The sequence below is a fragment of the Salmo trutta genome, chromosome 5 (genome assembly GCF_901001165.1).
Source record: "Salmo trutta chromosome 5, fSalTru1.1, whole genome shotgun sequence".
In the NCBI taxonomy this organism is placed as follows: domain Eukaryota; kingdom Metazoa; phylum Chordata; class Actinopteri; order Salmoniformes; family Salmonidae; genus Salmo; species Salmo trutta.
This window is the reverse complement of record NC_042961.1, coordinates 55208416-55234312: the sequence shown is the minus strand read 5'-3', so window position 1 is coordinate 55234312 and position 25897 is coordinate 55208416. Positions and strand designations below refer to the sequence as shown.

Sequence of the window (25897 nt, the reverse complement as noted above, 5' to 3'; positions counted from 1 at the left end):
TAATTTGTTTGTTTTTTTGAATATGTCATAATGGGGGATAATCTTCCAAGTCCATGAAAAACATAGAAAATACAGTATTATAACAAATTGATCAAGGGACCATATTTTGTACCCTTGATTTGGCTGTGGAGGAGTCCAGTAAGCTATACAGTCAGGAACTTTCATATTTTCGTTAGAAATACATGTATACCTTAATGCATTTCCTGTGATAATGCTGCACATTTTGCAGGAAAAAGAAACAAAGCACCATTTACAACCATGCAACTCGGTTTCATTTACAGTGAAATGTAACTGAAGTTAACAATGACATCTTAATCCTCACTGGCATCTAATCTGTCCAGTTCATCCAGTTTACCTTGGAAACTTGGCACAGACTGATGCATAGAGACTAACTACACAAGGGAAAAACATCAACCTGAACCGGTTTGAATGTGGGTGGCTCAACTCAAATTTGACTATAAAAGGACACATCATCCAGGGCCAGCCACTGCATTACACGAACCAAGACAGGTAATAAAGTAGCAACCTACGATTATTAACCAGAAAATCCATGCAATAAAAAGGTTGTACCTTTAGATTAACCTGATTTCAGATAAAAGTAATTGATTCTCTGAAGTTTTACAGATAATGTAACTGTGATATCATGCGTTCCTTTGCAGATTCGGCTGTGATTCCCACAAAAGGATAGAACCGTCTTCAAACAGACAAAGGTAACGACAATGCCAATTTCTTATTTTCTATTTTGTCTTGGTATACATTTGTATTGCTGATGTTCAGTGCTATAGCGCACTTGAAATGTAAAGGTAATGTGTGGTTGAACCGACTCATGCAGCATTTACCGTGAATGTAGTCTCCACGAACACGGGAACATTGCCTTTAAATTCAAATCATGCTGTAACGCAGAACTTCAGCATTACGGATTGAATTGAGCCATTAGTCAACAACATTCAGAATTATAAGATGATTGATTAACTTTACACTCGGGGGAATTGGCATATATGGACATGGCCAAATTTCTAACAGAATCAATGTATTTATTTATTTGACATGGACAATGCACATCAATTAACCCCTACAAGTCTAAGGGGGGGTTCTGCTAAGCTAACATATGGAATTGTTTTAAGATGGTCATACCATGGATAATTTTGCAATTTGATTTTGAATTTTAAGACCCATTTACATTTACATTTTAGTCATTTAGCAGACGCTCTTATCCAGAGTGACTTACAGTAGTGAATACTGTAGGGAAGGGAAAAAAACAATATATATATACAACAATTATTTGATTCAACATTGAATTTGACCTTAGTCCATAGAAACGCATTGAATAACATGTTCATAGATGGCAAACTATACTAAACAAAAATAGAAACGCACTATGCAACAATTTCAACGATTTTACTGAGTTACAGTTTGTATAACGAAATCAGTCAATTTAAATAAATTCATTAGGCCCTAATCTATGGATTTCACATGACTGGGCAGGGGTGCAGCCATGGGTGGGCCTGGAAGAGCATAGGCCCAACCACTTGGGAGCAAGGCCCACCCACTGGGGAGCCAGGCCCAGACACTCAGAATGAGTTTTTCCCCAAAAAAGGGCTTTATTACAAACAGAAATACTCCTCAGTTTCATCAGTTGTCAGGCGGTCCTGCAGGTAAAGAAGTCGGATGTGAGGGTCCTGGGCCGGCTTGGTTACACATGCTCTGTGGTTGTGAGGCCGGTTGGACGTCCTGCCAATTTCTCAAAAATTATGTTGGAGGCAGTCTATGTTAGATAAATAAACATGAATTCTCTGGCAACAGCTCTGGTGGACATTTCTGCAGTCAGCATGCCAATTGCACACTTCCTCAAAACTTCAGACATCTGGGGCATTGTGTTGTGTGACAAAACTGCACATTTAGAGTGGTCTTTTAGTGTCCCCAGCACAAGGTGCACCTGTGTAATGGTCATGCTGCTTAATCAGCTTCTTGATATGCCACACCTGTCAGGTGGATGGAATATCTTGGCAAAGAAGAAATGCTCACTAACAAGGATGTAAACGAATTTGTTCATAAAATTTGAGAGCAAAACACTTTTTCTGCATATGGAACATTTTCTGGGATTTTGTATTTAATCTCATGAAACAAACACTTTACATGTTGTGTTTATATATTTGTTCAGAGTGTTTAGGCCTAATTACCACTAAAATTCCATGAAAACGATAGAATGACAAACGTAATAAATATGTAGGCTATAGCAGCCTATTGGTAGGTAGCCAAAATTGTGGTTTCTTCCCTGTATTCTTTGTCTATGGCGCTGGCCTGAATGATTTACTATAGGCATGTGTGCAGAGGCCCCTCCATTGGAAATGTGATCAGATAGTCAAAAAACAAACAGGAAGTTTGTTTTGAAGTGTCTGAGGGCTATAAGAAAGATCAGGAAATTATAGAAAACATTTTGTGTCCCATATTTAACCCCTTTTTTGGCACTAAACTACTTCCATATATACAGTGCATTTGGAAAGTATTCAGACCCCTTGACTTTTTCCACATTTTCTTAGGTTACAGCCTTATTCTAAAATGGATTCAATTGTTTTTCCCCCTCATCCATCTACACACAATACCCCATAATAGCAAAGCAAAAAAAGGTTTTGGGGACTGAGGAGTCCAATCAAGTTGTACAAACTTCTCAAGGATGATCAATGGAAACAGGATGTACCTGAGCTCATTTTCGAGACTCATAGCAAAGGGTCTTAATATTTATATAAATAAGGTATTTCGGTTTTATTTTAAATCAATTTGCAAACATTTCTTAAAACTGTTTTAATTTTGTCATTATGGAGTATTGTGTGTAGATTGATGAGGAAGTTTATTTATTTAATCCATTTTAGAATAAGGCTGTAATGTAGCAAAATGTGGAAAAAGTCAAGGGGTCTGAATACTTTCCGAATGCAATGTACTTCCATTCATTCTTTTAACTGGTACTGGGCTACTTTCAGATGAGTCTTATGAGGCTTTAGGGCATCCTAGAGCAAAACAACCAACGTACGTGTTCGTGAGAGTCTCACCTTTCGATGGTGGGGTCATATTATTATCATACTATTTGGACACTACAGATGTTTTCGAAGACCTATTTTCGGTTGTCTCCTGGTCTGACAAACACTGCTGTAGCTCCGTCACCTTCCACTGCAGAAGCGGAAGGCCGACATCGGCAGATGCGGTGGATTGAGACGCAGCCCATACAAAAGACAACTCTTGCTTAAAGTGGCAATCAGCAGTAGAAACAATAACAAAGTGTACTCCCCACCCCTGAGCTGAGGGATGGGGCTGGATAAATTAAACCACTCTCAAATTCATGAACAGAGTTATGGACTGACCATGCATGATATCAAAATGATACACTACATGGCCAAAAGTACGTTGACACCTGCTTGTCAAATATCTCATTCCAAAATCGTGGGCATTAATATGGAGTTGGTCCCCCCTTTGCTGCTATAACAGCCTCCACTCTTCTGGGAAGGCTTTCCACTAGATTTTGGAACATTGCTGCGGAGACTTGCTTCCATTCAGCCACAAGAGCAATAGTGAGGTTGGGCACTGATGTTGGGTGATTAGGCCTGGCCTGTAGTGGGCATTCCAATTCATCCCAAAGGTGTTCAATGAGGTTAAGGTCAGTGCTCTGTGCAGGCCAGTCAAGTTCTTACACACTGATCGCGACAAATCATTTCTGTATGGACCTCGCTTTGAGCACGGGGGCATTGTCATGCTGAAACAGGAAAGGGCCTTCCCCAAGCTGTTGCCACAAAAGCTGGAAGCACAGAATCGTCTAGAATGTCATCATATGCTGTAGTGTTAAGATTTCCCTTCACTAGAACTAAGGGGCTTAGCCTGAACCATGAAAATCAGCCCTAGACCCTCCACCAAACTTTACAGTTGGCACAATGCATTCGGGCAGGTAGCGTTCTCCTGGCATCCGCCAAACCAAGATTCGTTCGTCTAACTGCCCGATGGTGAAACGTGATTCATCACTCCAGATAAGGCGTTTCCACTGCTCCAGAGTCCAATGGCAGCGAGCTTTTCACCACTCCAGCCGATGCTTGGTATTTCGCATAGTGATCTTAGGCTTGCCCATGGAATCCCATTTCATAAAGCTCCCGACAAACAGTTTGTTGTGCAGACGTTGCTTCCAGAGGCAGTAGTGAGTGTTGCAACAGAGGACGGAGTCGATTTTTTGCATCCTATGACGGTGCCATTCTACTGCCAATATTTGACTATGGAGATTTCATGGCTCTGTGCTCGATTTTATACACCTGTCAGCAACGGGTGTGGCTGAAATAGCCGAATCCACTAATTTGAAGGGGTGTCCACACAGAGTACCAGTCAAAAGTTTGGACACACCTACTCATTCAATGGTTTTTCTTTATTTTAACTATTTTCGACATTGTAGAATAATAGTGAAGACATCAAAACTGTGAAATAACAAATATGGAATCAGGTAGTAACCAAAAAAAGTGTTAAACAAATCAAAATATATTTTATATTTGAGAATTTTCAAAGTAGCCACACTTTGACTTGATGAAAATTTGGCACACTCTTGGTATTCTCTCAACCAGCTTCATCTGGAATGCTTTTCTAACAGTCTTGAAGGAGTTCCCATATACAGTGCCTTGCAAAAGTATTCAACCCCTTGGCGTTTCTCCTATTTTGTTGCATTACAACCTGTAATGTAAATTGATTTTTATTTGGATTTCATTTTAATGGACATACACAGTGAAATGAAAAAAATAAAAATAACTTGTTTCAAAAAAATTCAAAAGAATAAAAATTGGAAAAGTGGTGCGTGCATATGTATTCACCCCCCTTGCTATGAAGCCCCTAAATAAGATCTGTGGACACAGGTGGACTTTATTTAAGTGTCACATGATCTGTCACATGATCTCAGTATATATACACCTGTTCTGAAAGGCCACAGAGTCTGCAACACCACTAAGCAAGGGGCATCACCAAACAAGCGACACCATGAAGACCAAGGAGCTCTCCAAACAGGTCAGGGACAAACTTGTGGAGAAGTACAGATCAGGGTTGGGTTATTAAAAAAATATCAGAAACTTTGAACATCCCACAGAGCACCATTAAATCCATTATTAAACAATGGAAAGAATATGGCACCACAACAAACCTGCCAAGAGCGGGCCGCCCACCAAAACTCACGGACCAGGCAAGGAGGGCATTAATCAGAGAGGCAACAAAGAGACCAAAGATAACCCTGAAAGAGCTGCAATGCTCCACAGCGGAGATTGGAGTATCTGTCCATAGGACCACTTTAAGCCGTACACTGCACAGAGCTGGGCTTTACAGAAGAGTGGCCAGAAAAAAGCCATTGCTTAAAGAAAACAATAAGCAAACATGTTTGGTGTTCGCCAATAGGTATGTGGGAGACTCCCCAAACATATGGAAGAAGGAACTCTTGTCAGATGAGACTAAAATGTAGCTTTTTGGCCATCAAGGAAAACGCTATGTCTGGCACAAACCCAACACCTCTCATCACCCCGAGAATACCATCCCCACAGTGAAGCATGGGGGTGGCAGCATCATGCTGTGGGGATGTTTTTCATCAGCAGGGACTGGGAAACTGGTCTGAATTGAAGGAATGATGGATGGTGCTAAATACAGGGAAATTCTTGAGGGAAACCTGTTTCAGTCTTCCAGAGATTTGAGACTGGGACAAAGGTTCACCTTCCAGCAGGACAATGACCCTAAGTATACTGCTAAAGCAACAATCGAGTGGTTTAAGGGGAAACATTTAAATGTCTTGGAATGGCCTAGTCAAAGCCCAAACCTCAATCCAATTGAGAATCTGTGGTATGACTTAAAGATTTCCGTACACCAGCGGAACCCATCCAACTTGAAGGAGCTGGAGCAGTTTTGCCTTGAAGAATTGGCAGAAATCCCAGTGACAAGATGTGCCAAGCTTATAGAGATACTCCAAGAGACTTGCAGCTGTAATTGTAATTGCTTCAAAAGGTGGCTCTACAAAGTATTGACTTTTTTTTGGGGGGGGGTGAATAGTTTTCAGTTTTTTTGTCTTATTTGTTTCACAATAAAAAATATTTTGCATCTTCAAAGTGGTAGGCATGTTGTGTAAATCAAATGATACAAACCCCACCAACAAAGAAAATTGGGGGGGGGGGGGGGTGAATACTTTCAATACTTTCAAGGGGGGTGAATACTTTCGCAAGCCACTGTATGCTGAGCTCTTGTTAGCTGCTTTCCTTCACTCTACGGTCCAACTCATACCAAACCATCTCAATTGGGTTGAGGTCAAGTGATTGGTGAGGCCAGGTCATCTGATCTATCACTCCATCACTCTCCTTCTTGGTCAAATAGCCCTTACACAGGCTGGAGGTGTGTTGGGTCATTGTCCTGTTGAAAAATAAATTATAGTCCGACGAAGCGCAAACCAGATGGGATGGCGTATCGCTGCAGAAGCCATGCTGTGGTAGCCATGCTGGTTAAGTGTTCCTTGAATTCTAAATAAATCACAGACAGTGTCACCAGCAAAGCACCTCCACACCATCACACCTCCTCCATGCTTCACGGTGGGAACCACACATGCAGAGTTCATCCGTTCACCTACTCTGCGTCTCACAAAGACTTTCTTGGCCCAAGCAAGTCTCTTCTTATTATTGGTGTCCTTTAGTAGTGGTTTCTTTGCAGCAATTCGACCATGAAGGCCTGATTCACGCAATCTCCTCTGAACAGTTGATGTTGAGATGTGTCTGTTACTCTGTGAAGCATTTATTTGGGCTGCAATTTCTGAGGCTGGTAACTCCAATGAACTTATCCTCTGCAGCAGCAGTAACTCTGGGTCTTCCTTTCCTGTGGTGGTTCTCATGAGAGCCAGTTTCATCATAGAGTTTTTGCGACTGCACTTGAAGAAACTTTCAAAGTTCTTGAAATGTTCCAAATTGACTGATCTTCATGTCTTAATGTAATGATGAACTGTTGTTAATCCTTGCTTTTTTGAGCTGTTCTTGTCATAATAGGGACTTGGTCTTTTACCAAATAGGGCTATCTTCTGTATACCACTCCTACCTTGTCAAAACACAACTGATTGGCTCAAACACATTTAGAAGGAAAGAAAATCAACAAATTAACTTTTAACAAGGCACACCTGATAATTGAAATGCATTCCAGATGACTACCTCATAAAGCTACATCATACATATCCAAGATGGCTTAGCAGTCGGACGTCTATTTGTCTTGTCCCGTCCCGTCCCATGTATATATTGTCTTCTTCGTGTATATTTCATATATATTTTTAATTTCAATTTCCATCTACGGACTGAACATAATCTTCTGCAACCCGCCTCACCCAATGTGGTTGACAACTCCATTGTGTCCTCCTCCCAGAGTGCTAAGAGCCTTGGTGTGACCCTGGACAACACCCTGTCGTTCTCCGCTAACATCAAGGCGGTGACCTGATCCTGTAGGTTCATGCTCTACAACATTCGCAGAGTACGACCCTGCCTTACACAGGAAGCGGCGCAGGTCCTAATGCAGGCACTTGTCATCTTCCGTCTGGATTACTGCAACTCGCTGTTGGCGGGGCTCCCTGCCTGTGCCATTAAACCCCTACAACTCATCCAGAACGCCGCAGCCCGTCTGGTGTTCAACCTTCCCAAGTTCTCTCACGTCCCCCCGCTCCTCCGCACACTCCGCTGGCTTCCAGTTGAAGCTCGCATCTGCTACAAGACCATGGTGCTTGCCTACGGAGCTGTGAGGGGAACGGCACCTCCGTACCTTCAGGCTCTGATCAGTCCCTACACCCAAAGAAGGGCGCTGCGTTCATCCACCTCTGGCCTGCTCGCCTCCCTACCTCTGCGGAAGCACAGTTCCCGCTCAGCCCAGTCAAAACTGTTCGCTGCTCTGGCAGAACAAGCTCCCTCACGACGCCAGGACAGCGGAGTCAATCACCACCTTCCGGAGACACCTGAAACCCCACCTCTTTAAGGAATACCTGGGATAGGATAAAGTAATCCTTCTAACCCTCCCCACACTACCCTCCCCCCCAAAAAATATATAGATGTACTATTGTAAAGTGGTTGTTCCACTGGATGAATGCACCAATTTGTAAATCGCTCTGGTCTGCTAAATGACGTAAATGTAAATGTGGCACGGATCTGCTATTTTTTTACACTTTAGAACCGGAACCTCCATCAGAAGCGAGCCAGCTAACTAGCTACTAGCTAGTAGTCAGTTAGTCACTGCTAGCGGTCATCACGTTAACTCGGACATCAGCCAGCCTTAGCCCGGTCAATTCCTGCCAGTCTGCACAGCGCAATATTAACCCAGAGCATATCGGACTGCTTTTACTCTACCACATCTCCGGATTCCTACCGCAAGCAATGAACCTTTACACCGAATCATCGCAGCTGACTAGCTGCTATCCGAGTGGCTACTCCTGGCTAACGTCTCTTTCCTGAAGCAAGCACAAGTTAGCCTGGAGCTAGGCCCATCTCCTGGCTAGCCGAAGAGATCCTCCAGCCAATTCTTGGGCTACAATACCTATTTTGCCAATTGGCCTGGACCTGACATGGAGCCCTGCCGATCCATTACAACTGGTCTACCGACATAACCATCCGAGGGGGTCTCAACAGGCTATTGTGTTACGATGACGCCGAAGAACCATCTACTATCCCCGGCCCGCTAGCTTTTCTCAACGCTGTGTCCCCTGCTCGCCTAGCGTAGTAGTGACTACCGAACGGCACCCTGACTCACCTATTTCTGCTCTTTTGACCCTATGATCACTCGGCTACACAGCTGATGCCCCCTGGACTGTTTCAATAAAACAGTACCTCATTTGATTACCTGTCGGCCCCAGCCTCGAACTCAGGTTCTGTACGTACCTAACTAACCCGCTCTGCCCATTCATCGCCATTTACCCGTTGTTGTCTTAGCTCTCCTGATCAACACCTGTGTTTGCTTTATGCCTCTCTCTAATGTCAATATGCCTTGTCTACTGCTGAATTGGCTAGTTCTTACTGTTTTATTTCACTGTAGAGCCCTCAGTCCGGCTGAAAATGCCTTAGATAGCTCTTTTGTCCCACCCCACACACATGCGGAGACCTCACCTGGCTTAACTGGTGCCTCCAGAGACGAAACCTCATCGTCACTCAACGCCTAGGTTTACCTACACTGTACTCACATCCTACCATACCATTGTCTGTACATTATACCCTGAATCTATTCTACCACGCCCAGAAATCTGCTCCTTTTATTCACTGTCCCCAACGCACTAGACGACCAGTTCTTATAGCCTTTAGTCGTACCCTTATCCTACTCATACTCTGTTCCTTTGATGATGTAGGGGTTAACCCAGGCCCTGTAGCCCCCAGCTCCACTCCTATTCCCCAGACGCTATCTTTTGTTGACTTCTGTAACCGTAAAAGCCTTGGTTTCGTGCATGTTAACATCAGAAACCTCGTCCCTAAGTTTGTTTTATTCACTGCTTTAGCACACTCTGCAAACCCTGATGTTCTAGCCGTGTCTGAATCCTCGCTTAGGAAGGCCACCAAAAATTCAGAAATGTCCATCCCCAACTATAACATTTTCCGCCAAGATAGAACTGCCAAAGGGGGTGGAGTTGCAATCTACTGCAGAGTTCTGTCATGCTATCCAGGTCTGTGCCAAAACAGTTTGAGCTTCTACTTTTAAAAATACACCTTTCCCAGCAATAAGTCTCTCACTGTTGCCGCTTGTTAAAGACCCCCCTCAGCCCCCAGCTGTGCCCTGGACACCATATGTGAATTGATTGCCCCCCATCTATCTTCAGAGCTCGTACTGTTAGGTGACCTAAACTGAGATATGCGTAACACCCCGGCCGTCCTACAATCTAAGCTAGATGCCCTCAATCTCACACAAATTATCAAGGAACCTACCAGGTACAACCCTAAATCCGTAAACACGGGCACCCTCATAGATATCATCCTGACCAACCTGCCCTCTAAATACACCTCTGCTGTCTTCAACCAGGATCTCAGCGATCACTGCCTCATTGCCTGCATCTGTAATGGGTCCACGGTCAAACGACCACCCCTCATCACTGTCAAACACTCCCTAAAACACTTCAGCGAGCAGGCCTTTCTAATCGACCTGGCCCGGGAACCCTGGAAGGATATTGACCTCATTCCATCAGTAGAGGATGCCTGGTTATTCTTTAAAAGTGCTTTCCTCACCATCTTAAATAAGCATGCCCCATTCAAAAAATGTAGAACTAAGAACAGATATAGCCCTTGGTTCACTCCAGACCTGACTGCCCTTGACCAGCACAAAAACATCCTGTGGTGTACTGCATTAGCATAGCCCCAGCGATATGCAACTTTTTAGGGCAGTTAGGAAAGCTAAGGCTAGCTTTTGCAAACAGAAATTTGCATCCTGTAGCACAAACTCCAAAAAGTTCTGGGACACTAAAGTCCATGGAGAAAAAGAGCACTTCCTCCCAGCTGCCCACTGCACTGAGGCTAGGAAACATTGTCACCACTGATAAATCTACAATAATCGAGAATTTCAATAAGCATTTTTTCTACAGCTGGAAATGCTTTCCACCTGGGTACCCCTACCCCGGTCAACAGCTCTGCACCCCCAACTTCAACTTGCCCAAGCATCCCCCATTTCTCCTTCACCCAAATCCAGATAGCTAATGTTCTGAAAGAGTTGCAAAATCTGGAACCCTACAAATCAGCTGGGCTAGACAATCTGGACCCTCTCTTTCTAAAATTATCTGCCGCAATTGTTGCAACCCCTATTACTAGCCTGTTCAACCTCTCTTTTGAATCATCTGAGATCCCTAAAGATTTGAAAGCTGCCGCGGTCATCCCACACTTCAAAGGGGGAGACACTCTAGACCCAAACTGTTACAGTCCTATATCTATCCTACCCTGCCTTTCTAAAGTCTTCGAAAGCCAAGATAACAAACAGATCACCAACCTTTTCGAATCCCACCGTACCTTCTCCGCTATGAAATCTGGTTTCCGAGCTGGTCATGGGTGTACCTCAGCCACGCTCAAGATCCTAAACGATATCATAACTTCCATCGATAAAAGACACTACTGTGCAGCCGTCTTCATCAACCTGGCCAAGGCTTTCGACTCAGTCATTCACCACATTCTTATCGGCAGACTCAACAGCCTTGGTTTTTCAAGTGACTGCCTCGCCTGGTTCACCAACTACTTCTCAGACAGTGTCAAATCGGAGGACCTGTGGTCGGACCTCTGGCAGTCTCTATGGGGGTGACACAGGGTTCAATTCTCGGGCCGACTCTTTTCTCTGTATACATCAATGATGTCGCTCTTGCTGCTGGTGATTCCCTGATCCTCTACGCAGACAACACCATTCTGTATACTTCTGGCCCTTCTTTGGAAACTGTGTTATCAAACCTCCAGATGAGCTTCAATGCCATACACCACTCCTTCCGTGGCCTCCAACTGCTCTTAAATGAAAGTAAAACTAAACGCATGCTCTTCAACCGATCACTGGCCGCACCCGTCCGCCCGTCCAGCATCACTACTCTGGACGGTTCTGACTTAGAATATGTGGACAACTACAAATACCTAGGTGTCTGGTTAGACTGTAAACTCTCCTTCCAGACTCACATCAAACATCTCCAATCCAAAGATACATCTAGAATTGGCTTCCTACTTCGCAACAAAGCATCCTTCACTCATGCTGCCAAACATACCCTTGTTAAACTGACCATCCTACCGATCCTCGACTTCGGCGATGTCATTTACAAAATAGCCTCCAATATCCTACTCAATAAATTGGATGCAGTCTATCACAGTGCCATCCGTTTTGTCAAAACACAGAAGTAAATCAACAACGGAATGTGTTAGGAGAATTATGTTATCAATGTTAACTTCAATTAAAATACTCAATCTGCAACCCGGAATTGGTAAGATTCTGGTTGAATAACACAGACAGAGTCCCAACTTACAAGAGGCAGAATGTTTATTCACGAGAACGTTCTGAAGTCCATTGTACAGAGGCATAATTTTTATAGTTCACTCCTTCCTTACGCACACACATACCCACAAACATTAAGGCCCCAGATCTCTTAACACTGTAGATCATTACCCAGCCGACAGTTTAATTCCTCTGAGATTAGGGAAACCTTGAGGGGTACTCCCTCTCATATCTTAAACCCTCAGAGTTCAAGTTAGGGCAGGTCAACCACAGTTTAACAGTTCTTAGTGTTTACTTAAACACACAGAGACACACATTCTTCTCTTTCCCAGTCCACCCTTGTTAGATTTATGCTTAACCCTTTATTTACTCATTCTACATGCTACATAGACCCTATCCCTAATAGTTAAGTTTCAGGGTAGAATTATTTAATCATTACATTCAAACATATAAATCCCTTAACAGAATGTCTTCAACAGAAGAAAATACGCCTTCTGGAGTGGCCCAGTCAGAGTCCTGACCTCAACCCGATTTGAGATGCAGTGACATGACCTCAAGAGAGCGGTTCACACCAGTCATCACAAGAATATTGCTGAGCTGAAACAGTTTTGTAAAGAGGAATGGTCCAAAATTCTTCCTGATCGTTGTGCAGGTCTGATCCGCAACTACAGAAAATGTTTGGTTGAGGTTATTGCTTCCAAAGGAGGGTCAACCAGTTATTAAATCTAAGGGTTCACATACTTTTTCCACCCTGCACTGTGAATGTTTACACGGTGTGTTCAATAAAGACATGAAAACACAGTCTGTATTGGTCAGCTCCATGCAGTGTCAGTAGATAAATCCAACCAATGTCCAACTTATCAGCTATATAAATGAAAGTCCAACAAAGTCAAAGATGTACTGTAATCAGCCTTTTGTTTATACCATTAATGACCTTCAACATTCTTACTTAAACACTATTGTCTCCTTTCTCAGAGTCCATACCACATGAAGAACAACTAATATTCAGAACACTGGTTCAGCTTGGGACGGGAGACAACAAAGATGGCACACAGCAAGGGGCCATCCCTGTCCAATTCCCATGGTCGTGAAATTTATGTTGAAAGTGAAATCAGGGATTCCATTTCACTTCTGGATGTTTTGTATGCAAATGCATTTGAAGAAGAGGACATAGACTCAGCAGTAGCGAAAAAGGCAGAGGCAGATTTTTACAGAGGAGCCCCACCTCAATGGCTTAACTTCTGCTGGGCTGAAAGGCCAACGTCAGCTGATAAAACAACCCCCTTTATCAAAAGAGACGGGTACACTGAGCTGATACAAAATATTCAGAAACGGCGTAAGGGCGACCTGACTTCTACCATCAAGCTGCTGCATCAGCCAGGCAGCGGAGGAACCACTCTGGCCAAGCAGGTGCTCTGGGATATGAGGAAAACACTCAGATGTGCTGTTCTAACAGGCCCTACGTCAGACATCTCCGCTATCGCCAAGCAGGTGATTCACCTTTTCACTGCAGGCGGTCAAGGTCAGCAGAACACTGTGCTCTTACTGCTGGAAGATGAGCGTATTTTGGACAATCTGCAGGGTGCCATCATGAAAGAGATTACAGACCGAAACATTACAACCCACAGGCCTGTGGTCATCATTTTAAACTGTGTGCGTAAGGCAGTTATCAAACAAGAGGGCCATAACAACTCAAGATGTGTTATTCTCAGGACAGAACTTTCTGAAGCAGAGAAACAACAGTTTGAGGAGAAACAGATTGAGATCAGTCGAAGCTACGGCAATGAAGACAAACAGTTTCATGGCTTTAACATAATGCAAGAAAATTTCAGTGGAGATTATGTTAAAGAAACGTGTGCCTTTTTAAATGTTAGGAAAAAAAGAAGACCTAAAAATTCCCAGCTTCTTGCATTCTTATCACTGGTGAATGCCTACGTCCCTGGATCCCACCTTCTGCAGTCGCAATGTCAGGCATTTCTTGGGCATCAAGACGGATATCGTTCCTTTGAGCAGCGAATGGAACCTTTCACTCATCTGATAGTGACATTCCCTTCACAACAGGGAAAAGACAAACATGTCCGCATTGCTCACCCACTGATTGCACAGCAGTGTTTTGAGTTACTGGCTACAGCAGGTGTGACCAGGAGTGATACAGCAAGGCACTTTCTGACAGACTTTTGTGGAGAAGAGGTGCAGCAACATTTGATATCTGTCATCAAAGATATGCTAACTAAAAGGGAAATCACTGTGGATGATCAGCAGAATGCAGAATGGAAACAAGACACGTTAACGAAAGGGAAAATGGGAGAAGAGAGGAAAGGCAAGTTTTCCAGGTTGATTCAAGATATTCAAGATACTGAAGGCAAAGAATCCAAAAGCAACTGTGTATCTGTTTTACAACTAGCTTCAAATAAATTCAAGTCAAACCCATTCTTTCCTCAAGCTCTTGCTCGTTTCTTTTACATTGTGAATAGAGCCTATTCTGAAGCGGAGAAGTGGGCAAAAATAGCAAAAGACAGAGATCCCAAAAATTCATTTGTTGCTGACACACTGGGGCAAGTATACAAGAACCATTTGATGAGCAGGGTGAAAGTAGAGCAGAGTTCCTTCAGGATTTCTAAAGAGCAGGGTTCCATCAGGGTCCCTAAAGAACAGGGTTGGGACAGGGTTACTAAACCGCAGGGTTCCTTTAAGGTTCCCGAAGAGCTGGGTTCCATCTCTGCACAAGAAATCTTGCGACTATCAACAATGGCCTTTGAGGCTTTCAAAGATGAGGAAAAGACTGCTGAAAATGAGCAGGGAGCAGACACGCAATACGATGGTATTAACAACGTCTCACACATCTATAACAACAGGGGACTATTTGGTTATCTACAGGTTGCCAACATTGTTTTTGACTCGCTTGTCTCTCTTGATAAAAACTGGCAAAAGGTCCTTACCATGGAAATATCCGCTGACTCTTTCTTCATATCAATCGGACAGAAAAAGCTCTTTAATAAGTACAAGCCACTCATCATCAGCCTCAGGGATGAGGTGGAGAGGAAATGTGAGTTTTTTTTATGGTTACCTGACTTACTCCAAGCCCAGCATAAAAGAAAATGAACCGCATTACTTTCAGACTGATGTCAAGAAATGCTACTGCAAATATGTGGGGACATGTACACCTATACACTCAGAGTCTGCAATAGATGTACCCCTCCAGAAGCTCAAAGAAGAAATGGCCATTACTTTCCCTGGACTGCTTTCCTGTCTTAATACGGGCTATGATGAATCTAATTTACGTCGAATAACAACATTGTGGGGGCAAATAAACAAAAAACAAAAAAAGAAAGATGGTGATGGTGAGAATAACGCTTCCCAAAACTTCATCCTTGCCAACATCATCTTAAGCAAAGTGGAAGCAGCATCTCCAATGCTTACCCCTTTGCCAATCCTAAGAAGAATTCTGGAGAGAAATCTACTGGCTAATCTCAGTAACCAAACCCCAGAGTTTTACTTCTTAGTCCTTCTGCTGTTTTGGCCTGAGGAGCATAAGAAAATGGATTTCAATATTGACCTCAACAAATGTGTTCTGGAGATGCAAGACTCCTACAAAAACACATACAAGAAGCATCTTCGCTCAAGGTACCTTCGCCCCCTTATTTTCCTGGGAAAGGGTGAGGGTTTGAGCAGATTGGTTCATAGATCAAAAATAGACAACCTATTGGTAGAGGAGAAACCAATGCCAAGGCCAGAGGCTAGGCAATACTTTATCTCTCAAAAGTGGAGCAGTGGTGAGGTGTGGAGAGAACCCAGTGTCCAGGGTCTTCTACTTCCAGTCAATGGAGTTGTTAGACAGCACAGGGTGTTTGCGCGCGTTGATGGCAAGGAGATTAAAGTTTGTGCCGACCAACAAAGCAAAGTCTGGAAGTCCGGAGACGTCTGCTTCTACCTTGGCTTCACCATTAGAGGTCCTGTGGCCTACGATATCCACTACCCATCCCATTCAGGTAGGATTAAAAAGGAGGAGCCTCGCAAAAATGTTGGAAGTACCGGACATGAAATGGATCAAAGACCGGTACAGTTCTAATTCTAATGTTCTAATTTTCATCTCTATATTCTCTTACTCGTTCAAGTTCTTGATATTTTAATGTGCTAATAATATAATAGAGTATAATATAATAATAATATAAACATGAGACGTCCAAAATCTACACAGGGGAAACAGTGACGCTGGGAGTATTTTTTACTCCTCTCAAAGGAGATCATTGTTAGCACTAAACATCATTGTTATGATATTTGTGATATCATTGATTTTAAAATGCTTTGTGTACCAGGAAATTAAGACCACTGTATTATCACTGAGGTTAGTGCTTGGTGTGTCTGATTTTCTGATTGATGTGTCTGTCCCCAGGGCCTGTGAGAAGTTGAACAACATGCCAATGTGATGGTGAGTTAATGTTTGTTACAGTATTCATAGAGCGTACAATAGTAATAGATAAATGTTTGACAAATGCAACTTTACCACTACCTATGTTGACTGAGCTCTGTATTCATGAATATTAAATAGTTTTCATGAAAATAACAAATATGATGGGAAAATCCTACATTTTGCTACAATTTCACAGCTGGCAGCTGCACTCTTAGAATTCGTAATTTTAGTGCATAATTTGTCAAATTGGGAGGTGACGGAACAAAAAGTGAGCGCGAAAGGGGTGTTACCTGGGGGCCTCTCAGGTGCCAGAACACATGAAAAAAAAACTTTTATAATCAAGCATTGCTTGCGTTATCATCGCTTTTGCGTGCTAGCATACAGCAGTAGAGCAGAGCTTCTTGCAGAAGTTGCACACGTTGGGGAAAAAATGTAAGCCTAGGGTTCAGGAAAGTTTTTTGCATGCATTTCATGCAATTCTACATAATTTTAGATGACTGGAGACCTTAGCAGACTATAATACCTCACAAATTATCGAAAAGTCAGGCTACTTTGACACTGACAAACTGAGAATCTGAGATCAATAAAAACCATGTCTTGTATCCATCAATAGCTTAGGCGGTGATGATTTTAGCATGTAAATCTTGGTGGGGCAAACTCCCCCAAAAATGTTTAGATGCTTTCCAGCAAAGTCACTACACAATAAAATTATTATTTTTTTTTTGCTAAATAGATCTCTGCCCCATCTGCCCTGAATGATGGGTCGCCATTGGTGTGTGGAGATACTGTACAATATAAGGAGGAAAGTAAAGTCCTGAAAAGCTTTCTAGTTTTACTGAATCACCCAATGATGCTCAGCTCATTCACCTGCGATGGCCGATGCGCTCGTGCTTAAAGCCAACTCTTTCTTGTTTTCAAATAAAATAAAAACTTATTGGTCACATACACATGGTTAGCAGATGTTAATGCAAATGTAGCGAAATGCTTGTGCTTCTAGTTCCAACAGTGCATTAATATCTAACAAGTAATCTAAGAATTCCACAACAACTACCTTATATATACAAATGTAAAGGGATGAAATAAGAATATGTACATTTAAATATATGGATGAGCGATGGCCGAGCGGCATAGGCAAGATGCAATAGATGGTATAAAATACAGTATATATATATATATATATATATATATATATATATATATATATATATATATATATATATGAAATGAGTAATGTAGGATATGTAAACATTATTAAAATGGCATTATTTAAAGTGACTTGTGATCCATTTATTAAAGTGGCCAGTGATTTGAGTCTGTGTGTAGGCAGCAGCAATGGCTGTTTAACAGTCTGATGGCCTTGAGATAGAAGCAGTTTTTCAGTCTCTCAGACCCAGCTTTGATGCACCTGTACTAACCTCGACTTCTGGATGGTAGCGTGGTGAACAGGCAGTGGCTCGGGTGGTTGTTGTCCTTGATTACCTTTTTGGCCTTCCAGGGACATCTGGTGCTGTAGGTGTCCTGGAGGGCAGGTAGTTTGCCCCCGGTGATGCGTTGTGCAGACCGCACCATCCTCTTGAGAGCCCTGCGGTTGTGGGAGGTGCAGTTGCTGTACCAGGCGATGATACAGCCCGACAGGATGCTCTCAATTGTGCATCTGTAAAAGTTTGTGAGGGTTTTAGGTGACAAGGCCAATTTCTTCAGCCTCCTGAGGTTGAAGAGACGCTGTTGCGCCTTCTTCACCACGCTGTCTGTGTGGGTGGACAATTTCAGTTTGTCCGTGATATGTATGCCATGGAACTTAAAACTTTCCACCTTCTCCACTACTGTCTCGTCAATGTGGATAGGGGGGTGCTCCCTCTGCTGTTTCCGGAAGTCCACGATCATCTCCTTTGTTTTGTTGACGTTGAGTGAGAGGTTATTTTCCTGTCACCACACTCCGAGTGCCCTCACCTCCTCCCTGTAGGCTGTCTCGTTGTTGTTGGTAATCAAGCCCACTACTGTTGTGTCGTCTGCAAACTTGATGATTGAGTTGGAGGCGTGCATGACCATGCAGTCATGGGTGAACAGGGAGTACAGGAGGGGGCTGAGCACACACCCTTGTGGGGCCCCAGTGTTGAGGATCAGTGAAGTGGAGATGTTGTTTCCTACCTTCACCACTGGGGGGCGGCCCGTCAGAAAGTCCAGGACCCAATTGCACAGGGCGGGGTTGAGACCCAGGGCCTTAAGCTTAATGATGAGCTTGGAGGGTACTATGGTGTTGCATGCTGAGCTGTAGTCAATGAACAGCATTCTTACATAGGTATTCCTCTTGTCCAGATGGGATAGTGCACTGTGCAGTGTGATGGTGATTGCATCGTCTGTTGACCTGTTGGGGTGATATGCAAAATGAAGTGGGTCTAGGGTGGCAGGTAAGGTGGAGGTGATATGATCCTTGACTAGTCTCTCAAAGAACTTCATGACGACAGAAGTGAGTGCTACGGGGCGATAGTAATTTAGTTAATTTATCTTTGCCTTTCTAATCGACCTGGCCCGGGTATCCTGGAAGGATATTGACCTCATCCCATCAGTAGAGGATGCCTGGTCGTTCTTTAAAAGTAATTTCCTCACCATCTTAAATAAGCATGCCCCTTTCAAAAAATGTAGAACTAAGAACAGATATAGCCCTTGGTTCACTCTAGACCTGATTGCCCTCAACCAGCACAAAAACATCCTGTGGCGGACTGCACTAGCATCGAAAAGTCCTCGCGATATGCAACTTTTCAGGGAATTCAGGAACCAATACACGCAGTCAGTTAGGAAAGCAAAGGTTAGGTTTTTCAAACTGAAATTTGCATCCTGTAGCTTTAACTCCAAAAAGTTTTGGGACACTGTAAAGTCCATGGAGAATAAGAGCACCTCCTCCCAGCTGCCCAGTGCACTGAGGCTAGGAAACACTGTCAACACCGATAAATCTACGATAATCGAGAATTTCAATAAGCATTTCTCTACGGCTGACCATGTTTCCTCCTGGCTACCCCAACCCTGGCCAACAGCTCCACACCCCCTGCAGATACTTGCCCTGCAAATTCTTGCCCAAGCCTCCCCAGCTTCTCCTTCACCCAAATTCAGATAGCAGATGTTCTGAAAGAGCTGCAAAACCTGGACCCGTACAAATCAGCTGGGGTAGACAATCTGGACCCTCTCTTTCTATAATTATCCGCCGCCATTGTTACAACCCCTATTACCTCTCTTTCGTATCGTCCGAGATTCCTAAAGATTGGAAAGCTGCCGTGGTCTTCCCCCTCTTCAAAGGGGGCGACACTCTAGACCCAAACTGTTACAGACCTATATCCATCCATCCTGCCCTGCCTTTCTAAAGTCTTCGAAAGCCTAGTTAACAAACAGATCACCATTTTGAATCCCACCGTACCTTCTCTGCTGTTCATTGCGGTTTCCGAGCTGGTCACGGGTGCACCTCAGCCACTCTCAAGGTACTAAACGATATCATAACCACCATTGATAAAAGACAGTACTGTGCAGCAGTCTTCATTGACCTGGCCAAGGCTTTCGACTCTGTCAATCACCGTATTCTTATCGGCAGACTCAACAGCCTTGGTTTCTCAAATGACTGCCTCACATGTTTCACCAACTACTTTTCAGATAGAGTTCAGTGTGTCAAATCGGAAGGCCTGTTGTCCGGACCTCTGGCAGTCTCTATGGGGGTGCCACAGGGTTCAATTCTCGGGCCGACTCTTTTCTCTGTATATATCAATGAGGTCGCTCTTGCTGCGTGTGATTCCTTGATCTACCTCTACGCAGACAACAACATTCTGTATACATCTGACCCTTCTTTGGTACACTGTGCTAACAAACCTCCAAACAAGCTTCAATGCCATACAACACTCCTTCCGTGGCCTCCAACTGCTCTTAAACGCTAGTAAAACTAAATGCATGCTCTTCAACCGATCGCTGCCCGCACCCGCCTGCCCGACTAGCATCACTACTCTGAATGGTTCTGACTTAGAATATGTGGACAACTACAAATACCTAGGTGTCTGGCTATACTGTTAACTCTTCTTCCAGACTCATATTAAACATCTCCAATCCAAAATTAAATCCAGAATCGGCTTCCTATTTTGCAACAAAGCCTCCTTCACTCATGCTGCCAAACATACCCTCGTAAAACTGACTATCCTACCGATCTTCGACTTTGGCGATGTAATTTACAAAATAGTCTCCAACACTCTACTCAGCAAACTGGATGCAGTCTATCACAGTGCCATCCGTTTTGTCACCAAAGCCCCATATACTACCCACCACTGCGACCTGTATGCTCTCGTTGGCTGGACCTAACTACATATTCGTCGCCAGACCCAATGGCTCCAGGTCATCCATAAGTCTTTGCTAGGTAAAGCTCCGCCTTATCTCAGCTCACTGGTCACCATAACACCACCCACCCGTAGCACGCGCTCCAGCAGGTATATCTCACTGGTCATCCCCAAAGCCAACACCTCCTTCAGACAACTTTCCTTCCAGTTCTCTGTTGCCAATGGCTGGAACGAATTGCAAAAATTGCTGAAGTTGGAGACTTATATCTCCCTCACTAACTTTAAGCATCAGCTATCTAAACAGCTTACCGATCGCTGCAGCTGTACACAGCCCATCTGTAAATAACCCAACCAACTACCTACCTCATCCCCATATTGTTATTATTTACTTTTTGCTCTTTTGCACACCAGTATTTCTACTTGCACATCATCATCTGCACATCTATCACTCCAGTGTTAATTTGCTAACTTGTAATTACTTTGCTACTATGGCCTATTTATTGTCTTACCTCCTTACGCCATTTGCACACACTGTATATAGACTTTTCTATTGTGTTATTGACTGTACATTTGTTTATTCCATGTGTAACTCTGTGTTGTTGTTTGTGTCGCACTGCTTTGCTTTATCTTGGCCAGGTCGCATTTGTAAATGAGAACTTGTTCTCAACTGGCCTACCTGGTTAACTAAAGGTGAAAAATAAAAATAAATAAATAAAATCCAAATTTATATATTTTTTAATTCTTTGGTACAGGACCAATGGTGGCCATCTTGAAGCATGTGGGGACAGCAGACTGGGATAGGGAGCGATTGAATATGTCCGTAAACACACCAGCCAGCTGGCCTGCGCATGCTCTGAGGACGCTGCTAGGAATGCCTTCTGGGCCAGCAGCCTTGCGAGGGTTAACACGTTTAAATGTCTTACTCTCACCGGCCACGGAGAAGGAGAGGAGAGCCCGCAGTCCTTGGTAGCGGGCCTCGTCGGTGGCACTGTGTTATCCTCAAAGCGGGCAAAGAAGGTGTTTAGCTTGTCTGGAAGCAAGACGTCAGTGTCCGTGACATGGCTGGTTTTCTTTTTGTAGTCCGTAATTGCCTGTAGACCCTGCCACATATGTCTCGTGTCTGAGCCGTTGAATTGCAACTCCACTTTGTCCCTATACCGACATTTTGCTTGTTTGATTTCCTTGCGGAGGGAATAACTACACTGTTTATATTCAGCCATATTCCCCGACCTCTTTCCATGGTTGAATGCGGTGGTTCGCGCTTTCAGTTTTGCGCGAATGATGCCATCTAGCCACGGTTTCTGTTTGGGGTAGGTTTTAATAGTCACAGTGGGTAATAGTCACAGTGGGTAAGGAAGTGCATCTCCAATGCACTTCCTTATAAACTCAATCACCGAGTCAGCGTATAAATCGATGTTATTATCTGAGGCTTCCCGGAACATTTCCCAGTCCCGTGATCAATACAATTTTGAAGCGTGGAATCCGATTGGTCAGACCACGTTGAATGATTCTAGTCACGAGTATATCCTCTTTGAGTTTCTGCCTATAGGACGGTAGGAGCAAGATGGAGTCGTGGTCGGGTTTGATGGATTTGCTGAAGGGAGGGCGGGGGAGGGCCCGAGCGAGTGCTGCAGTCAATATACTGATAGAATTTAGGTAGCCTTGTTCTCAAATTAGCTTTGTTAAAATCCCCAGCTACAATAAATGCAGCTGTTTGCCTAATAGGCCTATTTGGAAGTTGATAACATATTTGGTAGCCTACAGAAAAATTAGTCTTCTCTTTTCAGTAGAATAATTGGCTTTCCAACCAGTGCTTTCCCACGACTTTTTATATTTGAAATATTGCGAAAGGCCTTTTTTTGCTACATGCTGTTCAATGGCAGATTTGCTGCTCTTCCCGACTGTAGGCATGCCTTGTGATTAGGCTTCACACAATCCACAGCTAGGCTATTTATTTTAAATAAGCTATTGCTCCTCTGTGGCTGAATTATAGGCCTACTCCTGGTGTAGTATTCTGAATTATTAAATTTATTTCTGAACAGACAGCAGTAATTGGATAACTTTGGCAAATGTATTTAAATTTATCAGGGGTGCTGCGACACCTCCAGCACCCTTCCTATAAGGGAAAAAAAATGAAGTGCAAAGTTCCACATTCGCTACAACACCGATATTTTGCATTCCATTATAAACCTATATCGGCCCACTAGATTGAGTAGCCTAACATGTAGGCTAATCTTAAATTAAAGTTGGCAAATCACCATAAATTATAGGCCTATTCAACGGCTGCGGGATGAATGAACAATGAAACAGGAGTTTTACGCAAGTGTCTGTGGGAGCAGCCAGGAAAGACAACTCAAGGACCACTACTGCATCCGCAAACCAGCTAATCTGAGGCGCTGTTTGATTCAAGGCTAGATTCTGCCTTTCTTGAAATAATCATTGATCTAAATATATGGCTATTAGATAAATGATGATAGGCTATAAAGAAATGATCACTGATCTGACATGACTTGGTTGTAGCCTATAGCGCATTCTATTATTTCACTATCCATCTTTCGGTGATGTCTTCAAGGATGGGAGGAATGAAGGATGCATAGGTTATCCCAAAACAGGTGCATCATCTCCATTATAGGCTATTTGTCTCAGCTATACCGTTAACTTAGACTACCACTTGTTCACATTGTAGAGTCTTGTGGCTATGCAAGCTCCTTGACATGGTTTTGGGGGGCAGCCCTTGATTCCGACAGGGACGCGCAATCGTTCTCTATGCAGTCCTTGACCTACATTCACAAGATAATAATTATAGGCCTGTGACGCTATTTTAACCTTTCGTTTCGACATATAGGCTGTTGGCCTAGCTCTTATTCTCTAAAATATACTATGCACGGTGATGGCATACACAGGGGATTGATGATAACACTGTAGCGAATTTGAACAGCACCATGAAAAGGACTGATGGATGCAACTCCATGTCTCTTCGCAATCTTACAACGCTGACAATGTGTGTGTGTGAAGCCTGTTTGAACGAGTGTATTAGACCCCCCCCCCCCACACACACACACACACCAGCATACACACACAACTGTCTATGTATGTAGACACACAAACTGGGATGAAATACCTCATCCAATTCCGTGTGGTTCCTTCTTCTGAAAATAATCTATGGCACAACCTCTTGCAGGTCCAACTTATAATAATATGGTTAGTATGTGCTAAAAGTGAAAGGATTTCCTTGTTACTTAAGTCAATTCTAAAGTATAGCTTCACCAGGTCATCAAACTGCAGGAATTTCAACGGTGGCGCGCACAGCAACAGGGAGCCAGGGAAACATGCTCTTAACCAAATCCCCTACTTTGTCTTGAAATATAACTGAATTTATAATCAAAATGTTGACTTTTATCTCAAAATTACATTTAGAGTCTATTCTCGAAATATTGCCACTTTATTCTCGAACTACTGCCGCCTTATTCTTGAAATATTGATACCTTTTTCTCGAAATACTGCCACTTTATTCACAGAATTTAATTTAGACTGTTCTCGAAATATTGCCACTTTATTCTCTAAATATTGCCACTTTGTTCTCGAAATATTTCCTCTTTACAGTCGAAATATTGCCACTTTATTCACAAAATTGAATTTAGACTATTCTCGATTTTTTTTGTATTTTTATATCATTTACATTTACATTTTAGTCATTTAGCAGACGCTCTTATCCAGAGCGACTTACAGTAGTGAATGCATACATTTTTTTATTTTTTTTTGTAAATTTAAAAAATATATAATAATCCAAGTACCACCACCTATTGCCGTTCATTAATTTTTTTATCTTCACCTGGCCTAGTAATCTTCAGTAGCATCCAAGCTTCAGCACCATTTATCATGTTTTTAATTTCGTTTTTAGTGTATTACATTTGTGGATGTCATCGTGTTTAAATGCAGTTGTTCTGCGACCAATCTTTACCTCAGACCTCAGGCCAGCACTTTGAGGACTTCCACCGGCCATACCTGATCCAGAGAGTGAACCAGGTGAAGCCCATCTTGGATAAACTCATCACTGACAAGGGCTAATGTTCAGTACTGTCTGAACGCACCACACAGGACAAGATGAGGGAGCTCTCCACAGGACCTCTGAGGGCAAGCGGCATTAGAGCAAAATATATTTTCTATGAAATCCTGAAGGAGTTGGAGCCACTGCTAAGACCTGAAGGGTGAATGAGGAGCTGGAATGGTGAATTGGGGACATTTAAAGTTTGTTTTAGGGGAAAAGGGCATAAATTATGGCAGTTACGCTTTGTTTTATTACTTTGTGTTTACAGTAAAACACAACCTAAGAGGAGTATAGCATGATTATTTTATCATTCTTATTTTTCCACATGTAAATATTAGTAGCCAGCAGAACTGCAACCCAGTGTTTTAGCCTAGAGGCTTTGCCAAAGATATAACATTTTGGGGGAGCTTGGGGGTCTGGTAAAAGTTGGGTTGGAAGATAAATGCTCAACCATCTCACCTAGATACTCTGGATCATTTACAGACAAGAAAATATATAAAGCAAATATATTATGAAAATACAAAAGTATACTGTGTAAAGAATTGATGATAAAAAGAACAATTCAATTATTTTATTTTGGCTACTAAGTGATTGACAAGTCAGTGAGGGTAAGGAATACCAGCGATCTAAATACATATATGATGATATGACGGAAAAAATAAAATAAAAATTGTATGAAATGTATGCATTCACTACTGTAAGTCGCTCTGGATAAGAGCGTCTGCTAAATGACTAAAATGTAAAATGTAAAATGTAAAGCTTTATGTACAAGCCTAATACAACTTTTTAAACAGTAATGATATGTGAGAATTTTTGTGACATTTTCACAACACAGGTTTTAGAATATGTATTGAAATAAATGCCTACCTACAGATGTGGCTTTGTCCTGATTTAAATGAGACTAAACTGAAATGATGCAATTTTGTTAGTGTGCTAAAATGAATATACATTTGAGCCCTTGTGGCTCAGCTGGCAGAGCATGGCACTTGCACCACCAAGGTTTTGGGTTCAATTCCCATGGTGGACAAATACAAAAAAATGTATGCACTCACTTACTGTAAATTGCTCTGGATAAGGGTCTGCTAAATTACTGAAATGTATACATACAGTGCTTTTGGAAAGTATTCAGACCCCTTGACTTTTTCCACATTTTGTTACGTTACAGCCTTATTCAATACCCCATACTGA

The 25897-nt window shown here is 42.8% G+C and overlaps 1 protein-coding gene across 7 annotated transcripts; it reads left to right on the top strand.

Annotated features, from left to right (window-relative positions):
• The first annotated feature begins 380 nt into the window (after positions 1-380).
• On the top strand, positions 381-25583 carry LOC115194562 (sterile alpha motif domain-containing protein 9-like). 7 transcript variants are annotated; one of them, XR_003878394.1, is made up of 5 exons: positions 381-563; positions 660-710; positions 12919-15932; positions 16337-16372; positions 24628-25581. XR_003878394.1 is itself a non-coding variant. In XM_029754354.1 (3 exons), exons 1-2 carry the CDS (start codon positions 15161-15163, stop codon positions 16351-16353), a joined length of 789 nt encoding a protein of 262 aa, XP_029610214.1. In that variant the 5' UTR covers positions 15050-15160; the 3' UTR covers positions 16354-16372; positions 24628-25583. The 7 variants fall into 7 exon arrangements, 3 of the variants coding, with proteins under 3 accessions (XP_029610214.1, XP_029610213.1, XP_029610215.1); XR_003878391.1 differs by having other exon boundaries at positions 12919-16000; XR_003878392.1 differs by having other exon boundaries at positions 469-510; positions 12919-16000.
• The last annotated feature ends 314 nt before the right edge of the window (positions 25584-25897 follow it).

Coding starts and splice junctions, on each gene's coding strand:
- LOC115194562 (XM_029754353.1), top strand. CDS start 15,161: ATGGCCATTACTTTCCCTGGACTGCTTTCCTGTCTTAATACGGGCTAT.